Source organism: Mauremys reevesii, linkage group 7, assembly GCF_016161935.1.
Source record: "Mauremys reevesii isolate NIE-2019 linkage group 7, ASM1616193v1, whole genome shotgun sequence".
Classification (NCBI taxonomy): Eukaryota; Metazoa; Chordata; order Testudines; family Geoemydidae; genus Mauremys; species Mauremys reevesii.
In genome coordinates this window covers 83643124-83667987 of record NC_052629.1, presented here as the reverse complement: position 1 = coordinate 83667987, position 24864 = coordinate 83643124, and the positions used below count along the sequence as shown (strand labels likewise).

Here is a 24864-nt window from a genome sequence, read left to right as displayed (position 1 = left end):
CCCCAGCACACAGGTGTCCACCTCCCTTGGAGTGCAGACCCAAAGATATATTATGACATCCGCCTCCTCCCTCAATGTGAAGGAAGGTATGCACAACTTCTCGCCTCCCCCCCAGTTAAGAACTCAGTTTAATAAAAAATGAAACATTTTATTAACTATAAAAGGTAGATTTTAAGTGGTAAAAGGGGTAACAAACAGAACAAAGCAGATTACTAAGCAAATACAACCAAACATGCAAACTGAGCTTGTTTCACTAGAGACATTGGTTACAAATCGTGATTTCTCACCCAAGATATGGCTGCAGGCAGATTATAGAAAGTCTTGAAAAGCAGATGCGGGTCTCCAGCTTGAAATCTCAGTTATTATTACTCACAAGCTGGACACCCTTCCAGCTTGGGCTCAACAGTTCAGTTCTTGCTTCCAGGTGTTTTTTCAGTGTCTCTTTGGGTGGTGAGGCAGAGGAGAACCATGATCATGTTACTCCCCTACCTTATATAGCTCTTGTGTAAGGTGGGAACCCTTTGTCTTCTAGTGGGAAAACTACTGGCATTCCAAAAGGGGTGGAGGGGTATCCAGTACCACATGACTTGGATCCGTGTCTCTGTGTGGCTGCGACAGCCATTGCTTGTAGGCTGTCTTCAGCGTCCACAGGAAGACAATGGACTGTGAAGGGGCTTAATCTCTTTGCTAATGGATCAAATGCATCATTTGCAAAGCACTTTGAGATACTCACAACTTAGATTACTTTGAGATGCTTATACTGACAAGTTATAAAGTTTATATTTTTATAAGCACTATGCAATCTAATCATAACACTAACTAAAATCCTTGGGAGGGATTTGAGTACCTAAGGGTGGATGTTGCTCTGGGGAGGGAAAATTGCAGCTGATTAACAGGAAGCTTGTACAACAGATAAGGGCACTAAGTAAAGTATTGACTATGAAACTGAAAGTACAAGGTGGATGTGGGTTTTTTGTTTTTAGTTTGGCAGAATGTATTTGCTTAAGTCTGGTCTATGCTAAAATGTTGGTCGACCTAGCTATGTCACCTGGGGGTATGAAAAATCCACATCCTTCAGTGACATTAAGCCAACCTGACACCCAGTGGAGACAGTGCTAAGTGACGGAAGAATTCTTCCATTCACCTAACTCTACTGCCTCCAAGAAAGGTGGATTACCTACACTAACAGGAAAACTCTTCCTGTCAGAGTAGGTAGTGTCTACACTGAAGTAGTACAACTGCTGTGCTGTAGGTGTAATACTGTAGTGTTTCAAGGGTAGCTAAGCCCTTAAGGCAGGGGTCCCCAACCTTTTTTGTCTGGCGGGCACCAGACAATGAGCTACGGAAGACCGTGGCAGCAGACGAGCATCCGCCGAAATTCCGCCGACAAGTGGCAGCGTCAATAGGCGTCGCCGCTGAAATGCCGCCAACAAGTAGCCTGCAGGCACCACATTGGGGACCCCTGCCTTAAGGCATGTCTACCCTGGCAGTTACAGCGCCACTCGGAGCGCTGAAGGGAAACCACTGTTGTGTGTTCACACTGTCAGCTGCCTGCGCAATAGCATGTTCACACTTGCGGCACTTGCAGCGGTATTCAGAGAGGTGCATTCTGGGCAGCTATCCCACAGAGCACCTCTTTCTCTTCTGCTGCTAAGAGTTGTGGGAAGTCAGAGGGGGTCACAAGGCATTCTGAGTCATGTCCCAGTGCCCCATGGTGCATTGCTTCACATACCAGAAATTCCTGTGCTTCCGTCCGCATTTGGCGCCATCTTTCAGTGGTTTGTATATTGCATGCCCTGCCTCTTCGGGCTGCAGGAATGGATCCTGGACTGTTGACCAGTATGCTGCTCGCTCTAACCAACACGTCACAAACTACAAAGGCAAGAGGAGTGCGACATTGATCTCGCCATGCATAGTAGCTACAACACGAGATTGCTTGTGGCTTTCATGGAGGTACTGACCACGGTGGAATGCCACTCTTGGACTCTGGAAACAGGCACTGAGTGGTGGGATCATATCGTGATGCACATCTGGGATGACGAGCAGTGGCTGCAGAACTTTTGGCTGAGAAAAGCCACATTCATAGAATCATAGATGTGATGAGCTCGCCCCAGCCATGCGGCGTAAGGACACAAGAATGAGAGCTGCCCTGCCACCCTCTCGTTGGGGTGGTATTCTTACAGTGCTGTAACTGCGCAGTTTCTGCACACTAAGTGGCTTGGCAGTATGTACACCGCGGGAGGTACAGCACAGAAAGCTGCTTTACTGCGCAGAAACTTGACAGTGTAGACAGGGCATTAGACAGAGTGTCTCCAGGAGACAGGATAATGCCTATATTGTGGGCAAACACTTTTCACAAAATAATCACTCCATATCTGACTTCTCTGTCCTCCATCCTCAAAGGAAACCTGCACAACACCTTCAAAGACAAGCCTGGGAGCTTAAATTCATAACTTTGCTAGACACTGAAAAACATTATTTTAATAAGGACATTGGATTTATGGCTTATTAAAACAATCTGTAGCCCATTAGTCGCCCTTTTTTGTCCTGTGACTGCAGGGGTGTTAATGGGCCACTTCATCTTGAATGGTCCCTTAAGGTATGTCTACGCAGCAACTAGACACCCGCGGCTGACCCATGCCAGCCGACTCAGGCTCATGGGGCTTGGGCTGAGTGGCTGTTTTGTTGCTGTGTAGATATCTGGGTCTCCTGCCTTAATTAAATGGAGCACAGAACTATGAGAAGGTTGAAAACAAACTTATAAGACCTCTTCTGACTCATTAGACAAAAATCCCAATTATTAGTGGGGAACTTTTCTCCCTTCTAAATATTTACCTAATTACCTGTTAGCAACAGTCACTTGCACAGTAACAGGCTACAAGTGAGTGACTTTTTAGTGTGAATAAACAGCAGGTCATGATTGGGGCCCAATTTGGAGAGTTTTAAAAATGAATTAGCCTTTGAATGTGGCCAGCTTTCCCCAGTAGTGATGCCAAAGTTTTCAAAGTATAGGGACATAAAGTTGCACTACTGAATCCATATTTAGAAAGCTGAAAAGTATCCAGTTCTTTAGAAGTATTGAGCATGTAACAGCTCCCATTGAAGTCAGCTGAATCTGCTGAGTGCTTAGCACGCTTGAAAATGTGGCCACCTATTTTAGGCTTTAGGAGCCAAACTTTGTTCCTGTTTTTGAAAATCATGACTGAAGGTTAACGTTAACGTTTATCATTATAGAGGTAGCCACATTTAAACATGAGACACCAAACTCAGACCTTGTACAACAACTGCAAATATATCCGTGACTGACCAGATCAGTGTGTGTCCTGAGGTCTACATGGCTACATGCTAGTTGCTCCTCTACTTCAGCAACTTAGATGCAAAATTTTTTGTGTGGGAGTTACCTGGTTTACGTGTATAGTTTGTGGTTTAAAAGCTGTTCTGAGAAGTGGTGAAATGTGTTACCTTTGCGTTTTGATTGAAATAGTATTTAGTGCAGAGCAGGAAGGAAATAAGAAGGAGTATGTATTTACATGTAAAGCACCGTAAAATCAAGTCACCAGTGTACATCCCATACATAAAATTATTTTTTCTGCCTTGATACTTCACTGCTTAGATTTAGCGACCTTCAGGAGAAGCAGCAATTTGCCTAGGATTTTCTGGAAGGAGTAATTTGATTTCAGGGGATGAATTAGGTAGATATTGCACATTCATGTTTCCTTTACATGACTTAAAAGCCCTATTTCAATATTTTATTGAATATATTTTGTATATTGTGCAAGAACTTGGGAATTGACAAAGAGGACACACTTGAATGAATCAAGCCATATCACAATATTATAGAGCAGAGGTGGGGAAACTACAGCCCGCGGGACCCTCCTGCCTGGCCCCTGAACTCCTGCCGCGGGAGGCTCACCCCCAGCCCTCCACTCTGTTCCCCCTCCCCCACAGCCTCAGTTCACTGCGCCGCCGTGCAATGCTCTGGGCGGCAGGGTGGCGAGCTCCTGGGGCAGCGCAGCTGCAGAGCCCGGGCCTGACCCGGTGCTCTGTGCTGTGCAGTGCGTGGCTGGCTCCAGCCAGGCAGTGCAACTGCAGCACCGCCAGCCACCAGTGCTCCAAGCAGCGCGGTAAGGGAGTGGGGGGGTTGGATAGAGAGCAGGGCAGGGGAGTTCAGGGTGGTGGTCAGGGGGCAGGGTGTGGATGGGGGCAGGGTGGTCAGAGGGCAGGGAACAGGGGTTTAATGGGGGCAGTCAGGAAGGAGGGGGTTGGATGGGGCAGTGGGGGCAGTCAGGGGCAGGGGTTGCGGGGGCGGTTAGTGAGAAGGGGTGGTTGGATGGGGCAGAGGTTCCGGGTGGCGGTCAGGGAACAGGGGGGTTTGGATGGGCCAGGAGTCTGGGGTGGGACTATTGGGGCCAGAAGTGTGGGGGGGAAGTGGATAGGGGGTGGGGGCCGGGCCAGAAGTGGGAGGGGGGGAAGTGGATAGGGGGTGGGGGCTGGACCACACACCCCTCCCCTAACCGGTTCTCTGTACAATTTCCAAAAGCTGATGTGGCCCTCAGGCCAAAAAGTTTGCCCGCCCCTGTTAATAGAGGCATATAGCACAACTCCATAGTTAAGACCTCACTTACCTTTGCACTTAAAGTGGAACTAAAATCATTCACACTGAATTTAGTCTCCAAATCTAGCACAATAACCATTCAAAAAAATCTGAATTTTTTGTTAATAATCTTTCTGTGATCTTTATGCTCCAGAGCATTTATGGATAAACAAATGTTGTGGTGCTATTAGGAACAATAGCAGCAGTTACTGGGGAAAGTGTCACTTACTGTGAATCCCGATTTAATGCTGCATTTCTTTGAAAATATAGCAGCTTTTCTTCTTTCATTTCCTAGAAGGCATGTAACCAGTATATCTTATTTAAAAAACAAAAACAAAAACAAAAAAACTCTTTTATATGCTCTATTGTTAAAAGTATTGAATCTATTAGTATTTTCCTTCATAATGGTGTCAGCCTGAGTATGTTGTACTTAGAGAAAATCAACACTTGATTTGGAGGAATGTATTTAACAGTTTGTTGACAATGGAAGTGTTCTCTCTCCATGATGTAAAATGGGCAGATCTTTGTCATTTTAAATCTTAAAGCTATCCGTTTGCCTGGTCCATGAACTGGGGGTGCCTTCTAAGCTCTGTGGCATGACTCGGGTCACACCTTGGCCTCAAGTTGTCTTTTAGTTGTGCCTTCTCTGTTATGCATTTCCAGGGTGAAGAGCCAAACTGATTGCAGTAACCATTTAAACAAGTTTTAGGTTTAGTCCAAGCATGCACTTGATATGTAGAAGTGAAGGAAATGGATAGTTCAAGGTGCTGTTAGTGTAATTGGAGCTGTTCATTTCTAGTTTGTGTTGACAGCAACCAAAGTTTCTTAACTCTGATGCTAATTTCAGTGGCCTATGATAGGGATCTTAATCCAGTTTAAATTGGACAGTTGTCCATATCATAGGCAGCGCAGTTGACACTAACTGGAGAATCTCATTAGACGTCAAGGATTCAGTGAAGGAGGGAGACTGCATTAGTTTTTTGCCCTTACAGGTGGCCTTTTCACAACATGATACGTGTTGATGGGGTGCCGTGAAGAAACTTGCCTATTCTTTTTTTTTCACATAGAGGGTATCAGTTTTCAGGACTATCAAGCTGGCACTTCGATCCAAAAGCAAATTCTCTTACATTAAAAAAAAAAAAAAAAAAAAAGCATTAAAGTATTCTCCTTTATGCAGTTGCTTGGAATCATGCTGTGATGTAGGTAATAAGACTTCATTGAATATAGAACTGATTAAATCTGCTCTTTATGGTTTCTATATGTCTGCCAAACAATCCCACAAAAGTGCACTTTGTAGCCCTTTCTGCTGTAGTAGCTAGCTGAGAGAGCAGGGGTTAGACTGCTTGAAAAACCTTCTAACTCTGGCTGTTGTACCAACCAGGCAATCACTTGCAGCTCATCTACAGAAACGATTAGAGAATTGCTGTTCCCAGATGGCAGGATACAAGTAATTTTTTTATTTAAATTTTAACACATTTCTTAAACGTCAGTTGGTTTGGCCAGCATTTCCCTTGAAGGTATTTTTCGGAAGAATATAATTTCTGCTTGGGGAAACAAGTAGGAAATACGAGAAGGCTTTTTGGGTACCCTGTTTATGTGTATTGTTCATTGGTTCTCAAATTTCAGTCGGTCAGTAACTGAAGTAATAGAAGAGGAAGCATGGTCTAGTGTGCACAAGGCTGAGAGTGAGGAACTCCTTTATTCTAATACCAGCTTTAATACTGCTATCGCCATCCTTCTCCCCTCCCTCTCACTGGGTGGGAAGATTGGTCCGAGCAGCTGCGAGATGGACAGCCCAGTAAGAAGATGAGGGAGTGCATGCCTAGGAATGCAGGGCTAGGTTCCTCCTCCAACTCCAGCTGGAGAGCCAGGAGTGGATTGGCCCCTGGCTCTCTACATCATTAATTTAAACCTCTGCCAGCTTCCCTGTAGTTGTAGTACAGGAGCTGTATTTTTAGAATGTTGTGGGTCTGGCCTGGTTTGGGGGTGAGAAAGGAATTTTTTTTTTCCTATTGGGGCCAAATCGGCAGACCTGGTGCATTTTTTTCTCTTGCAGCATGATGGAGGAACAGTTTGGTTAATATTAATTTCTACATCCTTCTGCTACTTTAGATTTTGTAGGAATGTTCAGTTGCTGTTTGTAGGTGGTGTCCAGTGTGGAGAAGGGCCAATAAGGTCAGCCTCCAGAAGTATGAGACCTGGGATTTTGGTGGTGGACTTCGCCTGTGGGTATGTCTACACTTCCAGCGAGGAGTGTGATTCCTAACTTGAGATGTACTGGCACTAGACCTGATCGAGCTGGCATGCTAAAAATAGAGTGTAGCTGCAAGTGACTAGCCACCCTGAGGATATGCATAGGATCTTAGATGCGTGTGCACTCAGGGCTGCTAGCCCCTCTGACAGTTTGCCCCACCATAGCTACAATCTCTTTTTAGCATGCTAGCTCAACCAGAGCTAATGGAAGAATATCTTCTTGATTTGGAAATCACTCGTGGTGGTGGGACTGGGGGGGGGGGGCAGAGGATTCAAAAGTGAGCTGAGCCCTAGAGGTGGGCTTAGGACAGTTATGGGTTATATGATGGGACTCCTGTTACCACTGCACTGGACCCACTTAAATGCCTGGTATGTGGGAAGTGGGGCGTTTAGTGTCCATTCCCACTGTTTAAGCTAATAAAGTCAAAGCCTGTAACTTAAATCCATCCCTGTGTCAGTTTTCATTCACCTGCATATCCTGATGAATGGCTTGTTAAATGGTCTTGAGTAAATCACTTTATATACTCCTTACCTTGGTACCCAGTCTGTAAGAATGGCCTCACAATCTGCTTCATATGTGGATTGTGAGGTTTAGCTAGATAACTTTACATGAGTTTAAATTTAATGTTTATTCTTGACTTGTGCCAGTTCGACAAGTCACAGATTAAGGATCCTGAGTTCAGGTGGAAAGGTATAAATAGCAGAAGCAACTGGACTCCTAGTCGGGGGTAAAAACAGCATGTGTGTATGTATCAGAATGAAGGAAGATGAATGTCATACATGCTGTATCAGCAGTGTTGTTTTTAAATAGATTCTCAATTTTTTTCTGTAAGATGTGAGTAGCTGTAACCAGAAGCCTTCCTTTTAGATAAGGACAAAAACACATGTTCATTTTGTGTCTAAAAGGCTTTCATGGATGGTAACTGTCCTGGTGAAAATTTCATTTTCACTGGAAACACTTATAGTACAAAAAAATTATGTGGCCAGAGTCCTTCATCCTTCTGAGATTTTTGTTTGTATAATATCAGCAGTATATTTCTCCTGGCATAGAACAAGTTCCTTACCCCAAGAACTTAATATTGAAATGTATTTAAATAGTTAACTGATTGTTTATGATTTAACTAAACTACAGGTAAATATTGAATTCCATATAGTTTTTTGGGGGGAAAGGGTTAATGTATTCACTAATGATCCCTCAGGACTTGCCATAAACAGGGGTATTTGCATGGTGCCATCCTATCTTTTGTCTGAACCTCTGTTTTTATAGCGTACTCAATGCCATAGTATGAGTGCCTGATCTGTAGCTGTGCAGCACGCTGTGTGCTGGCTGGCTATTCTTCAGACCAGAAGTGGTTGCATTTCAGTGGTGGTTTTACAAGTATAGTTTATGAAGGACTCTGGAATCTTCTGGATGAAAAGAATTGTGCTATATAGTGTAAGCTTTAATTACTGCTAATTATTATGGCCGGTCTGATTCACCAAACAAGATCACTGCCTCTTTTCTTCCCTACTTCTGTGAATTTACCCAGAAGTGTATTGGGGAAAGGTTTGTGTTTATCAGAAACAACATTCTTGTGTGCAGGGGCTCCTTCCTAGGCTGCCTGTGCTGACTTCTCATTTTCATACAATTATTCCTCTTTTCAGGAATTTCTATCCCTGAATACCAGACCAGTTCCTTGTAAAACAAATGTCAGTTCATGAGGGTGTTGGAATTCTTGAATTACTACTTACTTTATATATTTCAGAGGCTAAACCCCTGCTGATGTGTCTTTAGCCATTTTCTCAAAATTTAAAGAAGTTTGGAGGAGGCAGAGGAATCACTTGTAGAATGGAAATGTTTAAACAAAGGAGTCTTCCCGGGTGAGGGGAGAGATCACTGCATGTTGGTCACTATTCTCTGGTCCTTTTTAGATCCCTTGTCAGCAGTGACAGGGATAGCAGAGGCCCTCAATCAGTCTGGGAGGAGGCTTTTTCTCTTTAAGCACTCTCACCCATTCCTCCTTCTGTAGGCCTGGCTAGTTTACACCTGTGTATCCATTGATCCCTTGGGTTAAAGGCCCTATTCAGCTGCATTTGCAACCAGCTTGGATCTGCTTGTGTATTGATAACAAATGTGTTGTGCTCAGTACTTTGCTGTATACAAATCCTTTTATGTTTACATGCCAACCTTAACACTGAGGCCCACAGTGTTTCTCTTCTCATAATAAAACAGGCCATATCTGTTACTTGTGCATGGTAGACTGCAGTGGTGCTAGTACAGGAGGATTGTCAAAAGATTAGTTAAAAGTTGAGCTGATTACTTGCCATAAGCCTCAGGGTCACTTGGATTGAGTTGGACCTGCAGGTACTGAGATAGGTATTCTCTGCATGGTGTACTTCAGTGATATAGACATGGCCCATGGCAATATATGCTGAATACAAACTCTGTGGTCTATACTCTGGCTATCTTTATATCTGATGTTATGCTAGCAGATCTGGGTTTAGTTCCCTGTGTAGAGGTGGACATAGTATACCTCTTCTGAGACTGTGGGAGGAATTGAATATTTGAACTACCAGTTTAACACTGGTAAAGGACACTTCAAACATCTAACTTTTATGTGAAGGGTTTTCAGAGAGAGAGAGAGAGAGGGGCAACAGGGATACCATTGCCATATCTGGCTTTTCAGAGAAGGGGATGAACTTGAGTAAAAGAGGTCATTTACAGTTCATTATAATGCCCACTATGCTACTTTATGGGAGACCACCTAGAGTCCTGCTTCCTCATTTTTCAATGGCAAAAATGCTCTTATACACCTCTACCCTGATATAACGCGACCCGATATAACACGAATTTGGATATAACGTAGTAAAGAAGTGCTCGGGGGGGGAGGGGGGGGGCTGTGTGCTCCGGCGGATCAAAGCAAGTTCGATATAATGCGGTTTCACCTATAACGCGGTAAGATTTTTTGGCTCCCAAGGACAGCGTTATATTGGGATAGAGATGTAATTCTATATGAACTTTTCTATTTGCTCTGTTTCATTGGTGCCTGTAGGTTTGATTTCTCATAGCAGTGCATGAGCTCAGTGTAATACTCCTTATAGTGAGAGTCCAATGTAGACCCAAACTGATTCATCACCTTTCAATACTCTATGCAAACAAGCTTAATGCTTCTTCCATTCACTGTTGAATGGTGTTTGTTTTGATTTTGCAATAAAGATTTATTTTAATGGGGAGGGGAAAGGAGATATGCATAGCATATCAGCAGAATAAGCAGTTCAGGATGTGGGTCATAGAAAAATGTGGTTGGTTCAGAAACACTTTTGAATGACTAGACTGTATCTCAAATGCTGTCTTCTGGTTTCTGTGGATTTCAGGATTACTACTTGCGGGGGATGGAATTCTGGTTAATATGATAAAGTGTGTTCCTATATCTCTTCAATCTGCCCTCGTTCTTTGTAAAGGCACCGATTTAACAAAAAGACGATAAGTAACAGTGCGACTCTAAGTGAATGTCCCGCTTTCCTGGTACCACATTTCTTTAATTTCTGGTCCTCAACCTTTTATTTTAATGGGTGACTTTCAAGATTTCTGAGCTAGAAGGTTGAGGTGTGGTTTCACCAGTGATAATTAATGAGGCTGTGGTACTTCTGGGGAGCAAAGAGGGTCTTCTCTCTGTAGAGGGGGAATACAGAACAGAACTAAGGAGCAAACTTCTGCTGTAAGCAGAACTAGGTCTGGTACACTTCTTTGGCTTTCAGTGATCCAAAGTGCTTTACAATAGTTAGTTAACGGTACAAACAATATTTGGAAAGATCATTAAGTGGTCCACAGAGACCCTCAGCAATTTTCAAGTGGTCCACGGAAAAAAAAGTTTGAGAACCGCTGAATTAAGCAGTAATTAAGCTAAGATAGGTCTGGTATCTTCATTTCTTTTCTTGGGTTTGCAGAAATAGATTCTGCATATGATGCCACTTCCATGTCCAAGAATCTGCCTCTCAGCAGTACAACTACTTTCATGACTCTATGACTGTACATTCCCCACTGTACTAACAGCATCCACCTCAGACACCTATCACTGGCCAGACACACCACCTCATTGTTTCCCACCTATCCCCTCATTTTAAAAACAATATTAGACCTCAAACACCAACCAATTTACTTTAATTCAGCATCCAACTTGGATTTCTTTTCATATTCAAGTGAGCCATCTGGCTTTAATGAACTGTAATTGGTTTTAATGAACTGTAATTGGTTTTAATACTGCTTCCAGTTGTTGCTTTCTCACTGAACATTTCATGTGTCACAGAAAATGCAGTTCTAGAGTTCTAGGAAGGTTTGTAATCCTGAAATAAGTGCTGTACGTTGCAGTCTACTTCCAGAGACTGGGTTCTGTTCTGTCATTTGTAATCTCTTTTTTGGATATCTAGGCTAGATTTAGCAAAGGGATAGTTTACAGGTTTTGAACTTCATCTGCCTATTGGTAATTCAGCTGTTTTCCAGTTCTGTCTGTGTTTAAAAAAAAAAAAAAATCAGTGCTTCTTGCTAAATAAAGAGGACCTTACCGCGGGGGGTGAGTAGGTGGGCTCACTGTGTGGCCCGTGGGGAGTGAGTAGGAAAGCGGCGGGTGAGGGAGGGGGGGCTGAAGAAGGGAGTGGGCAGTGGCAGGGGGTGAGGAGGCAAGCTGGGGTGAGGGGGGCCTGAGGAGGCGAGCGGGCGGGCAGTGGTGGGGGGTGAGTAGGCGAGCCGGGGGGCGGGGGTGAGGGGCTGAGTAGGCGAGCGAGGAGTCAGTGGCTGACCTGTTCTACTGATCTGGTCTGGCTCCCATCCCCTCTCCAAGGGTTGCAGCTGTCTGGAGGTGCTGGCTTCCACGCCTTCCTCATTCACACCTCATTCATTCAACAGGGCAATTGATTACAAAGTTGGGGGAAGATCTTGTTCTACTTCTAGCAAAAAGACATTTTTCTTTTACCTTAATTATACTACCTTAGGGGCCTGCTATAACATATTACAAAGGTTCAATACCGCTGTTTTGGTGGGGCAGCGCTGGGGAGGGAGAGATTGTTTCTGCGGAGCGGGTGGTGCTGGGGGGGGGCGGTTGGGGAGGGTGTTGTGTTTCGGGGGGGCTTGGCAGCGCTGGGGAGGGTCCGCAGGGCCGGGGGGGTTCGGCCCTCAGCTGTTTTCTTTGGAGTTGTATGGCCTTCACCGCTTTACGAGTTGTTCAGGCCTGAATTAAACCATCTTCGTGACTAGAGCTTCCAGGGTCAGGTGTTAGGGCTGCATTTCAAAGCATACGAGACTGTAGTGCTTAACAGCACTCCATCTGTGCAAAGTCCCCCTATTTGGTTTTGTACTGTGACCGTTTGTACACAAAAATGTATTACTAGTTTTTGCCAATCCCAAGAAATATATTGGCTTACAAGAAAATGATAAATGTATTCTGTTTGGCACTCTATGGTAGAGTCAAAATATTTTATAGTTTTTCCATGGGGTAGCCTTATCTTCCAGCATCCCACACCACTTCAGGCATATGGAGATAAATTATATGGTTTAGACAAAGAAGAAGCATTGTAGCAGGAATTTTCCATTTAAATAACATGCATTAGCATGCTGAATTTTGGTAACTATATGTCCTTTTTTACAATTGTAGAAAGTTACACTTCTGTAGAGAGTAAACTGATATTTGCTGAGGGTCGTTTCTGAATTACCTGAATTTTTAAATCTTGGAATATCTACTTCTTCCCAAAAGATAACTTGTATAAAAAAAAATATTGGACTAGGTTTTTTGGGGGTTGTACCTCAGAACTAGTAGAACACCATCAAACAGTTTTAATTGTCTTATTTCTTTCTTAGCTTAAATGTATGTGTCTTTTTATTATCTGTTAACAACTTCATTCATAGCCGAATGGATATTTGATACAGGAAAGTTGTTTGTGCACAACTATTTGTACCAGTTTAACTGTCTAAAACTGCTACAAACAGTGTAGACAACCCCTGTCTATGGTTTTGTCTGTAGTTTTCAGTTGAGTTGTAACTGAAGTTTAGTTGAGAGCACTGTACAGTATCATCAAGTGGTAAATCTAAACACTCAGCAAATGGTTGTTTCAGGACACACACTCACTTATGAAGTGTCTAGATTCACCTTCAGACTACAGCTGGGCAGAAAAAGTCAGTTCCTTTTCATGGAGGATTTTAATACCTCCAAATCTGGGTTTGTTCCAATTCAGAATGAAAACCGTTTTCAAAATACTCTATGAAAGGAAATGGTGCCTTCATTCAGAGTCAGTCCACGTGGTGGATTACCCCAGAGCCAGACATTCCAGAAACCCTGTGTCCCTGACTCCAAGGCAGTCTGCCTGACAGGCTGTCCCAGAGCCGAGGGCCCTGGGAGAGCTCCCAGTTGGACTGCCAAGGAGACAGACAGACAAGCTGGAAGGAAACAAGGCAAGCTCCAGACAGAAACTTTGTCAAAACAGAACCATCTTCATGAAACATTTTGGTTTAGATAAATTGGCAAATTATGATGAAAAAATTTGATCTGAAATTTTCCAGCCAGTTCTAATTCACAATCATGTTAACCTGATTAGTTGACAATTAACTCATTAAAACCTGGCTAAAACTATAGCCTATGTAAAGATTCAGTCCCATCCAGATTGTTTCCCATGGAAAATATCTTTTTTTTAAATAGATGTCCAAGGTGCAAACTTCCTGTGATTCATTTATTTTTATTTTTATTTTTGTATATATATGACTAACTCTGGGGATTTCTTAAGTGGTAGCACCTTAAAAGGCCTAATTAGTGATTTTGATGATCTTGATTAAAGTCAGTTTTACTGTTTCCTCTTGATAGTCAGTTTCACTTATTTGTATGGGTCTTTCACCCAGTAGTATAGAAAAAAGGCACATTTAAACAATTAATTGTAAGAATGGTAGGGCTGTCTCTGGGGCAGACATAGAGTTGCCAACTCTCACGATGTTGTGAGTTTTTGTGGGTTTTGGTGTTTTTCCTTAAAGCCCCAGCTTCTGGAGGTATGTGCTTAGGTGAGACTCTTGGCTTTCATTTTAAAAGCAAGTTTCTAGTACTCGTGGTTATAGAGAATCAAGGGCACCCTAAAACTCAAACCAGAATGCAAATAAAAAGTACCTCTCGATTATTTTTAAAACGTTTTCTGATTTAGAAGTCAATTAAGGTTTGGATGCATTTTGGATGCTTGGGTTTTTTTCACAATACTTAATGTACTGCTGGAAATTGCTTGTAGTAGAGGGACAGATGAACGTTTCTGCTTTTTTTTTTTAACCTACTATACTTACAAGCTTATTAGTGAAATTGAATACTTAATGAGGAAAAAATATATTCTATTTTTTCAGTTTATTTTGTGCATTGACAAAACTGTATAACCAGTCTCACTGGTTGATTCCATTACATTTCCTGAATTACATGAGTGTTTTACTGCATTGGATGGGTGTTAAGGTTCTGGCTGCTTTATCCAACCTGTATCCCTTTGCTGGGTTTTCAGTATTAAAATGTTTTTTTTTCTTTTTTAAACAGTCATTCTTAATGCTGTGTTTTATTTCATATTTCCTTCTTAGAGGGGGAAAAGGTGACAGCTTGATTCTTCAAATAAATGTAGTTTCATTTGTTCTTGCTATGAGGCAGGCAAGCAGGTCATTCCTTTCTCTGAACCGGTTCGTGAATTGGGCTCCAATGCAGCAAATCATAGTTAGTTACATGCTTAAATCCTACTCATGTGAGTCTTAAGCTCATTCTTAAGTGCTTTGCTGAAAACTGCAAAGGTTGGTGAGAAAATGATCAAGGTTTGTAGAGAGTTAGGAGCCAGGGCCGGCTCCAGGCGCCAGCCCAGCAAGCAAGTGCTTGGGGCAGCCAAGGGAGACAGGCAATTCGGCGGCGGGTCCCTCAGTCCCTCTCGGAGCGAAGGACCAGCTGCCAAAGACTGAAGCGGCGGCAGTAGAGCTGCATATCGCGATCGTGGCTTTTTTTTTTTTCCCCTTTTTTTGCTGCTTGGGGCAGAAAAAACCATGGAGCCAGCCCTGTTAGGAGCTATAACCCTTGGGAGTTTTTCATATGCAGCAAAATGTGATACGTTTTATGTATTATACAGTAGTTGAAGCAGTAACTTACTGCATGACATAATACATTTAAACGAAGCTGTCCTTACAGTTTCTCCATAAGCAACTCTTGACAGAGTGCAATTAGTAAAGGCAGTGATTTGATGTGCAAAAGTCCCTTCAAGTAATTGACTAAGTGGATTTACGCCCACTTATGCCAGTGGGAAACTTGGCCCTTGTAATTTTAACATAACTAAACTAGACAGTGATGTGTTTGGTGGCAGTTTGCATAGTCTGTTCATGCTTCACTGGTGATTATTGAGAGGACTTCAGTTTACCTAGCAAGAAAACACTTCACTCTGTTTACAGGGGAAAATATAATTATCCCTTCTGCAACTTGGGTAATTATTGGCTATCTTCCACCATGGAGTGCATTCATGAGGCGAGACAAAAGTTTGTCATGTTTTGAGAAGTTTGACATCTCTCTCTTCAGAAATTAGTACTTTATTGGATGGCTTCCCGGTCACTGATAAATATAACAGTAGTATTCTAAGCTTTTGAGAATGGTAATCTAGGCTTTTTATGAAAATGAGTACCCCTGGAAGCACCCTAGCAGAAAAATAAAATATATAACTTTCCATGCACAGAGCTGAGCAAATCTGTTTCAGGACACCAGATCCCTCTCAAATTAATATTTTAAAGTAATATTTTTGTGCATCACAAAGTGAAATATAATAATGAATTGCTAAAGAAATACTATCTCATATAAAGGAGGATAATAAAATCATTAAAAATGATCTGGTAAAAGAATATACATGGAAAACCAATTAAGTACTCCATCCTGGTGCATGGAAATGTAACAGTTTTTTAAAAATTTGTATAAAAAGGCACAGTATTCAGGTAATAGACAAACGTAATTGATTATTGGCAGCAAGATGGCTTTGCTAGTTTTATTTCTGTTGATCCTGTTAAAGTGAGGAAGTGATGGCTCATTGGCTAAGGTCTTTAACCAGTTTTTTTTGTTTTAATAACACTATAGCTCCTAAAGTGACAGAAGACCAGCATTGCTGAATCCCTTGAAGACTTATGAAAGGTGTGTTGCTAAAATGTTCAAAATAAATATCCTTAAAAGGACATATAGTGGGCCAGATTCTGATCTGTTACACTGACGTAAATGGTGTTACTTGTCCATTTCACTTGTATAGTTGTGATCAGAGGGAGGAAGAATGGTCTTTTGTTAGGGCACTGACCTGGGACATGGGAGACCTGGGTTCAAGTCCCTGATCTGCAACAGACTTTCTGTTTGACTGTGGGTAAGTCACTCACCCACTCAGTTTCCTATCAGTAAAATGGGAATTGGCTCGAGGTGGTTGGCAATCTAGGTATCAAAGCCAAGAAACTGACAAAAGATGGCCCTGCCTAGTCTTTCCGTCGGAAAAAAGACAGGCGTTGAGCTGTATTACAGGTGTGATATGTACGGTTTGATAAACAGTTGTAGCTTTAAAAAAAAAAAACTGTGCTGCTAGTTTATATCTCTTGCTCAATCCCATACCACATGCTGCTGTCTGGATCTATCATGCTCTTGTAATCCATTTGAAGGTGGGTTGGAGATCAGATTTTTTGTATGTGTTATTGCAACAAAAATTCATGTCAAACTGGCCTTACTAATGAGAAAAACGAGGACCACTAGCTGAAAAGATGTATTAAAGTGAACAGTTCCCCCTTTATTGTTCCTCAGCAGTAAGCTAAACACTTGTCTTGCATCTGGAAGAAAAAGTGATTTTTAAAAAAAAAAGGCGTTTGAGCTTCCTTTCTTCCTTTTTCTTTCTTTCTTTCTTTTTTTTTTTAGTGTTCTTGCTTGAACTCCCTGGATATCTGTAGAAGCAAAGGTGGGAAACAGCACATGAGCACCAGACAGTGACGGGGTTGGCTCCCAAGACTTCCTGCTACTGCGCATTACTGCTGGATTGCTGTGGAAATGAATGGAGAACAGCAGCATGATGCAGGTAGTACCGCTGATGAACCCAGAATTAGAGGTTCTCTCTGCACAGAGATGTTACAGCTAAACTGAATAGGATCAGCAAATGAGTGCAAATGTTTTTAGTAAAAGTGCATGACCAAATTTTTGTGTATAAGGGAGTAGTTTCACATTGCAATTACTATGGAATAGATTCCAATTTCCTTGCACATATTCAGTAGTGCATATTTACTCCCCAAATAGTACCAAGGAAACAATCTGGCCCTATGTTAATAAATGATATTTTAAAAAGTGAGCTTTTCCTTTGTATTGTAAATATGGGCTATTCACATATGTTGCTTCAATTTAGAACAGAGAAGGGTCATCTGGGGGTGGGAGAGTGAAAAGGGCAGAGCGATTATTTTAAAAATATTTTGCACACTTAAAGCACACTGCAGATATAAAGTAAGTCTCCCGATACCCTTGTGAAGTAATTCAAAATTATTTAATGTTTACCTTTATATAAGCTGAACTACAAAAGTTGAGTGGTATGCTTCAGTCACTCATTATCCTCCTTCAAACTCCTCCTCAAAACTGCCCTCTGCCATAATGCCTACAAAAAAAACAAAACAAAAAACTTGACAGCAGTTAGGCCACTGGTGTGCTGAGATCATTGCCTATCACACAGACCAATATTGTCTTATTTCCTTGTCTGTCTGTACCTATCTGTTGTCTCTTGTCTTGTACTTAGGCTGTGTCTACACCAGTGGTGCCCAGCCTTATTACACAGGAGGACCACACAAACCTAAGCACAACCTTGTATGGGTCAAAGAGATTCTACATATTTTAATAAGATTTAATGTCATCTGTATTGATAGTATATTTTAAGTTTATCTTGCTTCGTATATAGATGCATAGCCCTCCCACTTTTAAAAGTGATGGAGTCATAGCCTCTCCCACTCCCTGTTCTGACACCCTTGGCCAGGATCATCCTTTTCCTCTGTCTTTGTACGCTACCTGTCACCAATGTCTGGTCCTGGACTAGGGCTTCTAGGAGCTATATTAATACAAATAAAATAATAAGAGCTTTGGGTAGTCTTTAATCTTGATTTCTAGTCCCATAGTCAAACCACTGAACCAGGTTATCTTCCACATTTCTCTTTGCCTAGTGGAAAAGTACCAAAGAAAATATTTCCCCTCTACCATTGCTATTTGTAGTTTCCTACATTGCTTTAGGAAAGTATAATTACTGTTACTGCTACTGTAGCAATGCAAAAAAGATTACATACAATGCATGCAAAAATGTTTTACCTGACCATGAAACATGCTCTCTGAGAAATAGTCACAGACAGACAGCCTGCTGCCAACCTTGTTCCCTCCGAAATATTAGATGAGCAAAAAAGAGCAACACAGAAGTGGGGTAAGTGTTACCCAGCATATATAAACCAGTTTTGCAGTAGCAGCCAAAGATTTCTAAAGCACTCGATAAAAAGGTGTCGTGTGTGCAAAAAGGAGAGGGTAAAAAGAGTTATCCGACTCCGAAAAAAATCGTAACAAATGTTAAGGCTGTACAGAGGTTAAAAACCCACGTCTGTGCACCACAGCACACACTGGATTTTTATTTTGCAAAAAAAGATAAGTGTCATTAGCCTCTGCTACTTATGGAATGTCTGTAAACAGTTCATTGTTTCTTGAATCTTCTGTCTTTCCATAGAAGCAGCAAAGAGTCCTGTGGCACCTTATAGACTAACAGACGTTTTGGAGCATGAGCTTTCGTGGGTGAATACCCACTTCGTCGGATGCATCATGCTCCAAAACGTCTGTTAGTCTATAAGGTGCCACAGGACTCTTTGCTGCTTTTACAGATCCAGACTAACACGGCTATCCCTCTGATACTTGTCTTTCCATAGATCATTCTCTATGGCTCAATTGCAAATTATTCTAAATTCAAGATGTTACTTGGTTGTGATTTTGTCTGAATCACATAGTATTGTTTTGAATACAGGAAGCATGTGAAAATTTCTGGCATGAATTTCAAATTGAGTTTCCATGAATACTTTCACATGCAACTTTTGAAATTCACTTTAAATGAACACTTTTGCTAATACACCAATTATTGGAATGCTCACAAAATAAATATACGAGATGCAAACGTGGTCACATAGTCAAAGCAAATTTATTTAAAATGTAAAGAGATGTTTGTTTATGCATTACTTATCCACCTCTATTTACTTGAGAATTACAACTGTATTTACTTTTTTTGAAAAATATAAACAGAATATAGTGAATTAATAGCTCTGTCAGGACCTTCCTTCAGTCACTTGTTGTAAAAGGCATTTCCACCTTAGTCCTCTCTTCAGAAGTGTTAACAAATTAGTTAATTGAAAATCTTTACACCCCCCTCCACAAAAAACAAATAATAAAACTAACAAGATGTGCTAATCACAGTAGTTCAATCACACTGTTTTTAGTCTCACTCTAGTCCCGTTACTGCACTCATAGCACACTGAGTTCGTTTATGAACTGTAGGATGCTACAGTATAAATATACATGTGACAGATTTTTATTGGGACTACCCCCTCATCTTCTCCTTTGACTGATTTAATTTTTCTTGTGTATGACTTTTTTAAATTGCTTTCTCCTTTACCTCTCCTCCTCTAAGATAACTGAAAATAGCCTCTGTGCTATTTTCTTTCCTACAACTCTTTTCCAGTGTGTGAATGTGGACAGTTATCCCATGCCACAGGAGGAAAAGACAATGCCTACTCTTGTCACTTTGTCTTTCAGCTACCAGAATCCCAACCTGACTTCACTTATCATGGCCTAACTGATTATATTGATCAAGGAGATTAACTGTAGTTAAAACCAGGTTGAAAAACCTGGTTGTTAGAACTTGGTTTCAGACTGAGAGAGTCTGAAGTTAGCCTTAATTGCAGGTCTTGCACACCGTAGTATGATGTACTTAACTGTCTCTGTGTGACAGTCTTCTAACTAAACCACATTAATTATGCATGGAGATTATTGGCAATGAGAATTAACATGGGGCAAAGGTCCACATTTAAAGCAGAGCACCTGTAGTTGAACTCGTTCTGTGGGAACACTTGAATGAAACTCTGTCACATTTCACCACCACCTTCACATATTAACAATGTCAGGTGATGGAATTCAATATTCCTATGTTCCTGTCGTATCACAGGATGGATAGTCAAAAAGATGGCAGAATTAATGCGGAAACATTTGATGCTGAATACAACACTAATGCAAATAGTTTTGGACAGTAAGTGATATACAGTAGTACTGTGCTGATTTGACACTACTAATCCACACACATAATTTGGCCCCAAAAAAGCTGTCTTTTCCCACTTCTTTTTCTAATTCCTGAAATTTAGGCTCTAAAACCAGTTAGGCACTGCAATGCTGAGTGCAGCCATGCCTAAATACCTTTCTTATTTTCAGTTTTTCACAGTTGGTATCACCCATTAGTACAAATAAATAAGATTCTATTGTATTGTTTGAATTCAAACTGATTAGTACATTAAATAATAAACCCCGAAATGCAAATTGAGTTCAACTGGTCCTATCTGCACCAAATGACTAGATCAAAATATTTAATTTAAATGAGGCCCTACTCAGTCATCACTACCTTGCCAAAAAATAAAAACAGCAACTGAATGCTGACATTTGACTTTCCTGTTACCTTAAGCCTTCAGAGTGGGACAGACTTCAGCCAAACTTACTAAATACAGTAGAATCTCAAAGATACGTACACCAGAGTTGCAGACTGACCGGTCAGCTGGACGCTAAGTGGAACCGGAAGTAAGCAATCAAGCAGCAGAAGAGACAAAAGAAAGCAAATACTGTACTGTACTGTACCTTGCCTCTTAGAGGCTGCCTGTTACCACCCTCATCCCCATGCCCATGCATGGGAGAGTGACTTACAGCTAGGAGGTGAAGATACTGATGCTGCCAGCCCATGGCAGCTGGAGCTGGCCGAGCAGGAGCAGCGCTGGGGTCTGCACAGTTTTCATCCCCTCCCCTGGCTGGGAGGGGAACAAGCTTGCAAACTGAGTCCGACCCCTGGGAAAGGAGCTGCCAGTGCTGAGGAGGGAGTTGCTGGCCTGGAGTGTCAGCTGCTGGAGCTGGAGTCTGAACTGTGCTTTATTTAGTGTTATGAACATTTCATAGTTACAGACAACCTCTGTTCCTGAGGTGTCCGTAACTCTGAGGTTCTACTGTATTTCTGAATTCTCTGAAATTGAATGCAGAAATTAAGACATTTGTTCACTGAATATATTCATGCATAATGTATCTATTGGGGGGGACGGGGACAAAATTGTTACCTTTCTCCCCATTTAACATAATGTGGCACTTTAGCATGGGGACATTACTCAGTAAGCTTTTCATGTTTCTTATTCACCCAGTAACAGCTACAGTAAATTAATTGGAAACTTCAGCACTGTAGAAAGACAGTATATGGGTACAAGGCAGACAGATTTGTCAAGGGCGACCAGAGACCAAGTGTGAAAAATCATGACGGGGTGGGGGGGCAATAGGCGCCTATATAAGACAAAACCCCAAATATCGGGACTGTCCCTATAAAATCGGGACATCTGGTCACCCTAGATTTGTCACATGGTGAACTAGAGTTTAAAGCATTACAACATTGAGCCTTTAGTTATAAAAATTGGAGGGAAAGTATTAAACTCACTTCCACAAAAGTGAGAGTAAAAGTTTGTAATTATGTTCTAAAGTTCATTTTCAGTAATTTTTTATGCTTGTTATACATTGCTGAAAATGGTGAGATATAATATAAAAATGTAGAAGATAATAGCTTCTGGTTTTCTACTACAGGTGTGATGAGTGAACAGCTCATATGCAGCTTTGAGCAGACAATGTATATTAGCAAAATAAAATAGACATAACTCTCAGTTCCAATTCATTCAGAACTGTTTCTGACAGCACTGTAATAGTGGGCATATGATACCTAGAAAAGCAGGCAAACACTGCTTCTTTCCTGGAGTTCCTTGTAATAATTAGGTAGCAACATAAACTAATTGACCCTTTCAGTGTGTTAAGTGACCTCTGCCTCTTCTAAGGAGCTTAACTGCCCCTTAGACAGTTATCTGATGATCATCATTATAGAAGACTTGGTGCTGCAAGCAGCTCAGCAGTGAGTTTAGTGTGGCAGCATATTCTCAAAACCCATCTAGTATTCCCATGTTAAACCACTTTACTTTCAAATTGGCTAATATACTCAAAGCAATCAGTTTGTTTTAGGTCCGTCTTCAAATGGGAGCCATTGCCTACAGAAAGCAACAAAGAGTCCTGTGGCACCTTATAGACTAACAGACGTATTGGAGCATAAGCTTTCGTGGGTGAATACCCACTTCATCAGACACATGTGGTGGAAATTTGCCTACAGGTTTCAACCAGTGCCTTCAAAATAAGGACCCATTTGTGACAAACTGGGAAATCCCTGGGTTTTTTAATAAATATTTTGCAGGCTTCTGTTTGGTTATGAAGTGTTACTTGGCTATATATTTAAATCAAAGGAGGCTGTAAATAAGGAAATTCACAGGCAACCTCCAGTACACATCTTCCATTCAGATAACAGTGGCTGGGCCACTGAAGGGGAAGAAACTGAGTCCAGCCAGGCTAGTTTTACTCTTCCCAAGGTTGTATGGGATCAAAGGGAATTCTAAACTCTCAAAGACCCTGGGAAAGGGAAGGATTTTGGGTGAGCTGGGAGATGCTCGCCACTGTGTCAATGAAAAGCTGACAGGAAGAAAAAGTCACACAGGGAGACAGACATAGATGCTATGGGCAGATGCCGAGTGCTTCCCCCAGCTATTTGTGCTTTGTACCTTTTGAGGGATTAATAAATAATGGTTTTTGTAGATACTATTTCTGTATCACTGCAAACTTATGCTCTCATAACCTCCTTCAGGGAAACTCGTACAGGTACCAAAACTGAGTTGGACCTGTGTTATAATATGCTTGGTAATCAGGTGTAGCCCAGAGATCCAGTCTGAGTAGTTGGGCCCCTTGGTTCCACCCAATATGGGGGTAAGAAGCTAGGCCTGTCACCTAATGGTTCACCCAGTAACCATGACCACATTTCCCCACTGAGTTCATATTCTGTGTCTGAGCATTTTGAACTCTAAAGCTTCTCAAGGGCCAATATGACCAGTTTATGATTATTTCCATTATCAAAATTGGATTGGGGGTAGGTTCCTTTGGAGCAGGTATTGCCATTAACAAATAAGTGCAATCAACAAATGAGATGTGCTTTTCTAAACCTGGAAGAAATCCCACTTTCTAACACTGTAGAATACCTACCACTAAAGCGCTTTAAAACAAAGGACCACCCTTTCAACATCTCCCTTAACACTATTATTCAGTTCAGAAAAAATGAACCTCATAGTTAGACTGAAGATTTTATTGTTATATTCTTTGTGCTTTCCATTTTGGACAAGCCTATGCCTTTTCATGTTTGAATGAACAAAAATTGCGTAAGAAGTGAATCTGTGTGGGCTTTCAGGGCAGAAGGGTATGATAAGATGTTGATGTAAATGGGTTAGATGAGATGGTTTAAAAGGGCTGAATGTGTGGAAATACTTAGTGCTAAAGAACCTTAATGAGGCCCACCCAGAATTTACCAAACAAGTAATATTTGTTGTAACAACTAGGTACTAAATGATATTTCTTCCTGTGCATTTAGTTTACAAACTAGATATAAAATTCCCTGATGTTCTTTTAGTTACTTTATAAAAGGTAACCATGGTATACAGTTTATATAATCAGTTATAAAACTGGAGATAGGAAGGTCCTACTTACTGTATTAGTCATCTTGTCATTCCTTTACCAGTGCAGTGTTCGTTACAAGTACTCAAGTGTTTCTTGCCCATTCTGGTTTTAAAATGCCTCTAGCAATGGGACTTCCCTGCTTCTCTGAAGATGCCGTTCCATTGTCAAACAGACTTCATGACTAGGCAGTGTTTCCTGTGACTCATCTTGGATGGTGTATCAAGCCGTACTCCTGAAACCACTCTAATTCCTTTGTTCTCTCTCCTAGGTGTTGACACACTTACATTTCCTTGATGCTTCTCCCTTCCCTTAACCCTCTTCAGTCACTGTTTACTCAATCAATATTCATTTCAGTCTTTGAATTTTTCCTTTCAAGACCATTCATCACATGTCTTGCTACCTTCTGAATACTCCCTAACTTGACGTCGTTAAGGCTGGATGCATCTAGAATTCTGTCTTGTTCTGAGTGCCTGCATCAGTATGAATTCTCCTTTGCCAAAGATGTGAACAGCCTGTACACCAACAAAACATTCCAGATCTTCCCTTGCATGAGGCGTACCACTGTTGTTGTTTGCAGTGTTGTAGCTGTTAGATGTTAGAGAGACAAGGTTGGTGAGGTAGTATCTTTTATTGGACCAACTTCTGTTGAGAGAGAGAAACTCTTGAGCTTACAGAGCTCTTCAGGTCAGTTCTGTGTAAGCTTGAAAGTTTTTCTCAGAAGTTGGTCTGATAAAAGATATTACCTCACCCACCTTGTGTCTCTGAGGTGTACCAAACAGTCCAAAGTGAAGGACACTCTTAGTTGAGGGCTTGTCCACACTCAGGAAAATTAAACGAGATTAACTAATGCTGTGAATTTAAAGTCCCTCTCATTTGGAAGTGTAAGTGGCCTTAGTTTGCAAACTCTGCTTGTTGTCTCCCATTTTAGTGCTTCATCTATTCTGGATCCCTGCTCCATGTACTCTACACTGAACCCTTCCATGTCTGCTCTTGTATCCTAGAAAAATTTAGACGGTTGGACTAGGGTCACCAATGTGGATCAAAGGTCCAACCACCCAGCAGTCTTTCAGGATCCTGTTAGGTATTGCAGTGCTGCTTCACTAATGTCCCATGGAAAGGGCCTGTAGCCTCCCTATCACATGAGGGCTTTAGCATGCAGTCCAGAATCAAATTACATGTACATACTTTTTTTTGCAAACTCTCATCTGT

The 24864-nt window shown here is 41.6% G+C and overlaps 1 protein-coding gene across 3 annotated transcripts in view; it reads left to right on the top strand.

The window, feature by feature from the left end:
- SFMBT1 (Scm like with four mbt domains 1) overlaps positions 1-24864 on the top strand; it is a 285061-nt gene that overhangs the window by 200341 nt on the left and 59856 nt on the right. For all 3 annotated transcript variants that reach the window (XM_039482044.1, XM_039482043.1, XM_039482045.1), the window contains 2 exons: positions 15931-15984; positions 16741-16897. In XM_039482044.1, coding sequence (XP_039337978.1) covers positions 16870-16897 — 28 coding nt within the window. In that variant the 5' untranslated portion in view covers positions 15931-15984; positions 16741-16869. The remainder of the gene's footprint in view (positions 1-15930; positions 15985-16740; positions 16898-24864) is intronic.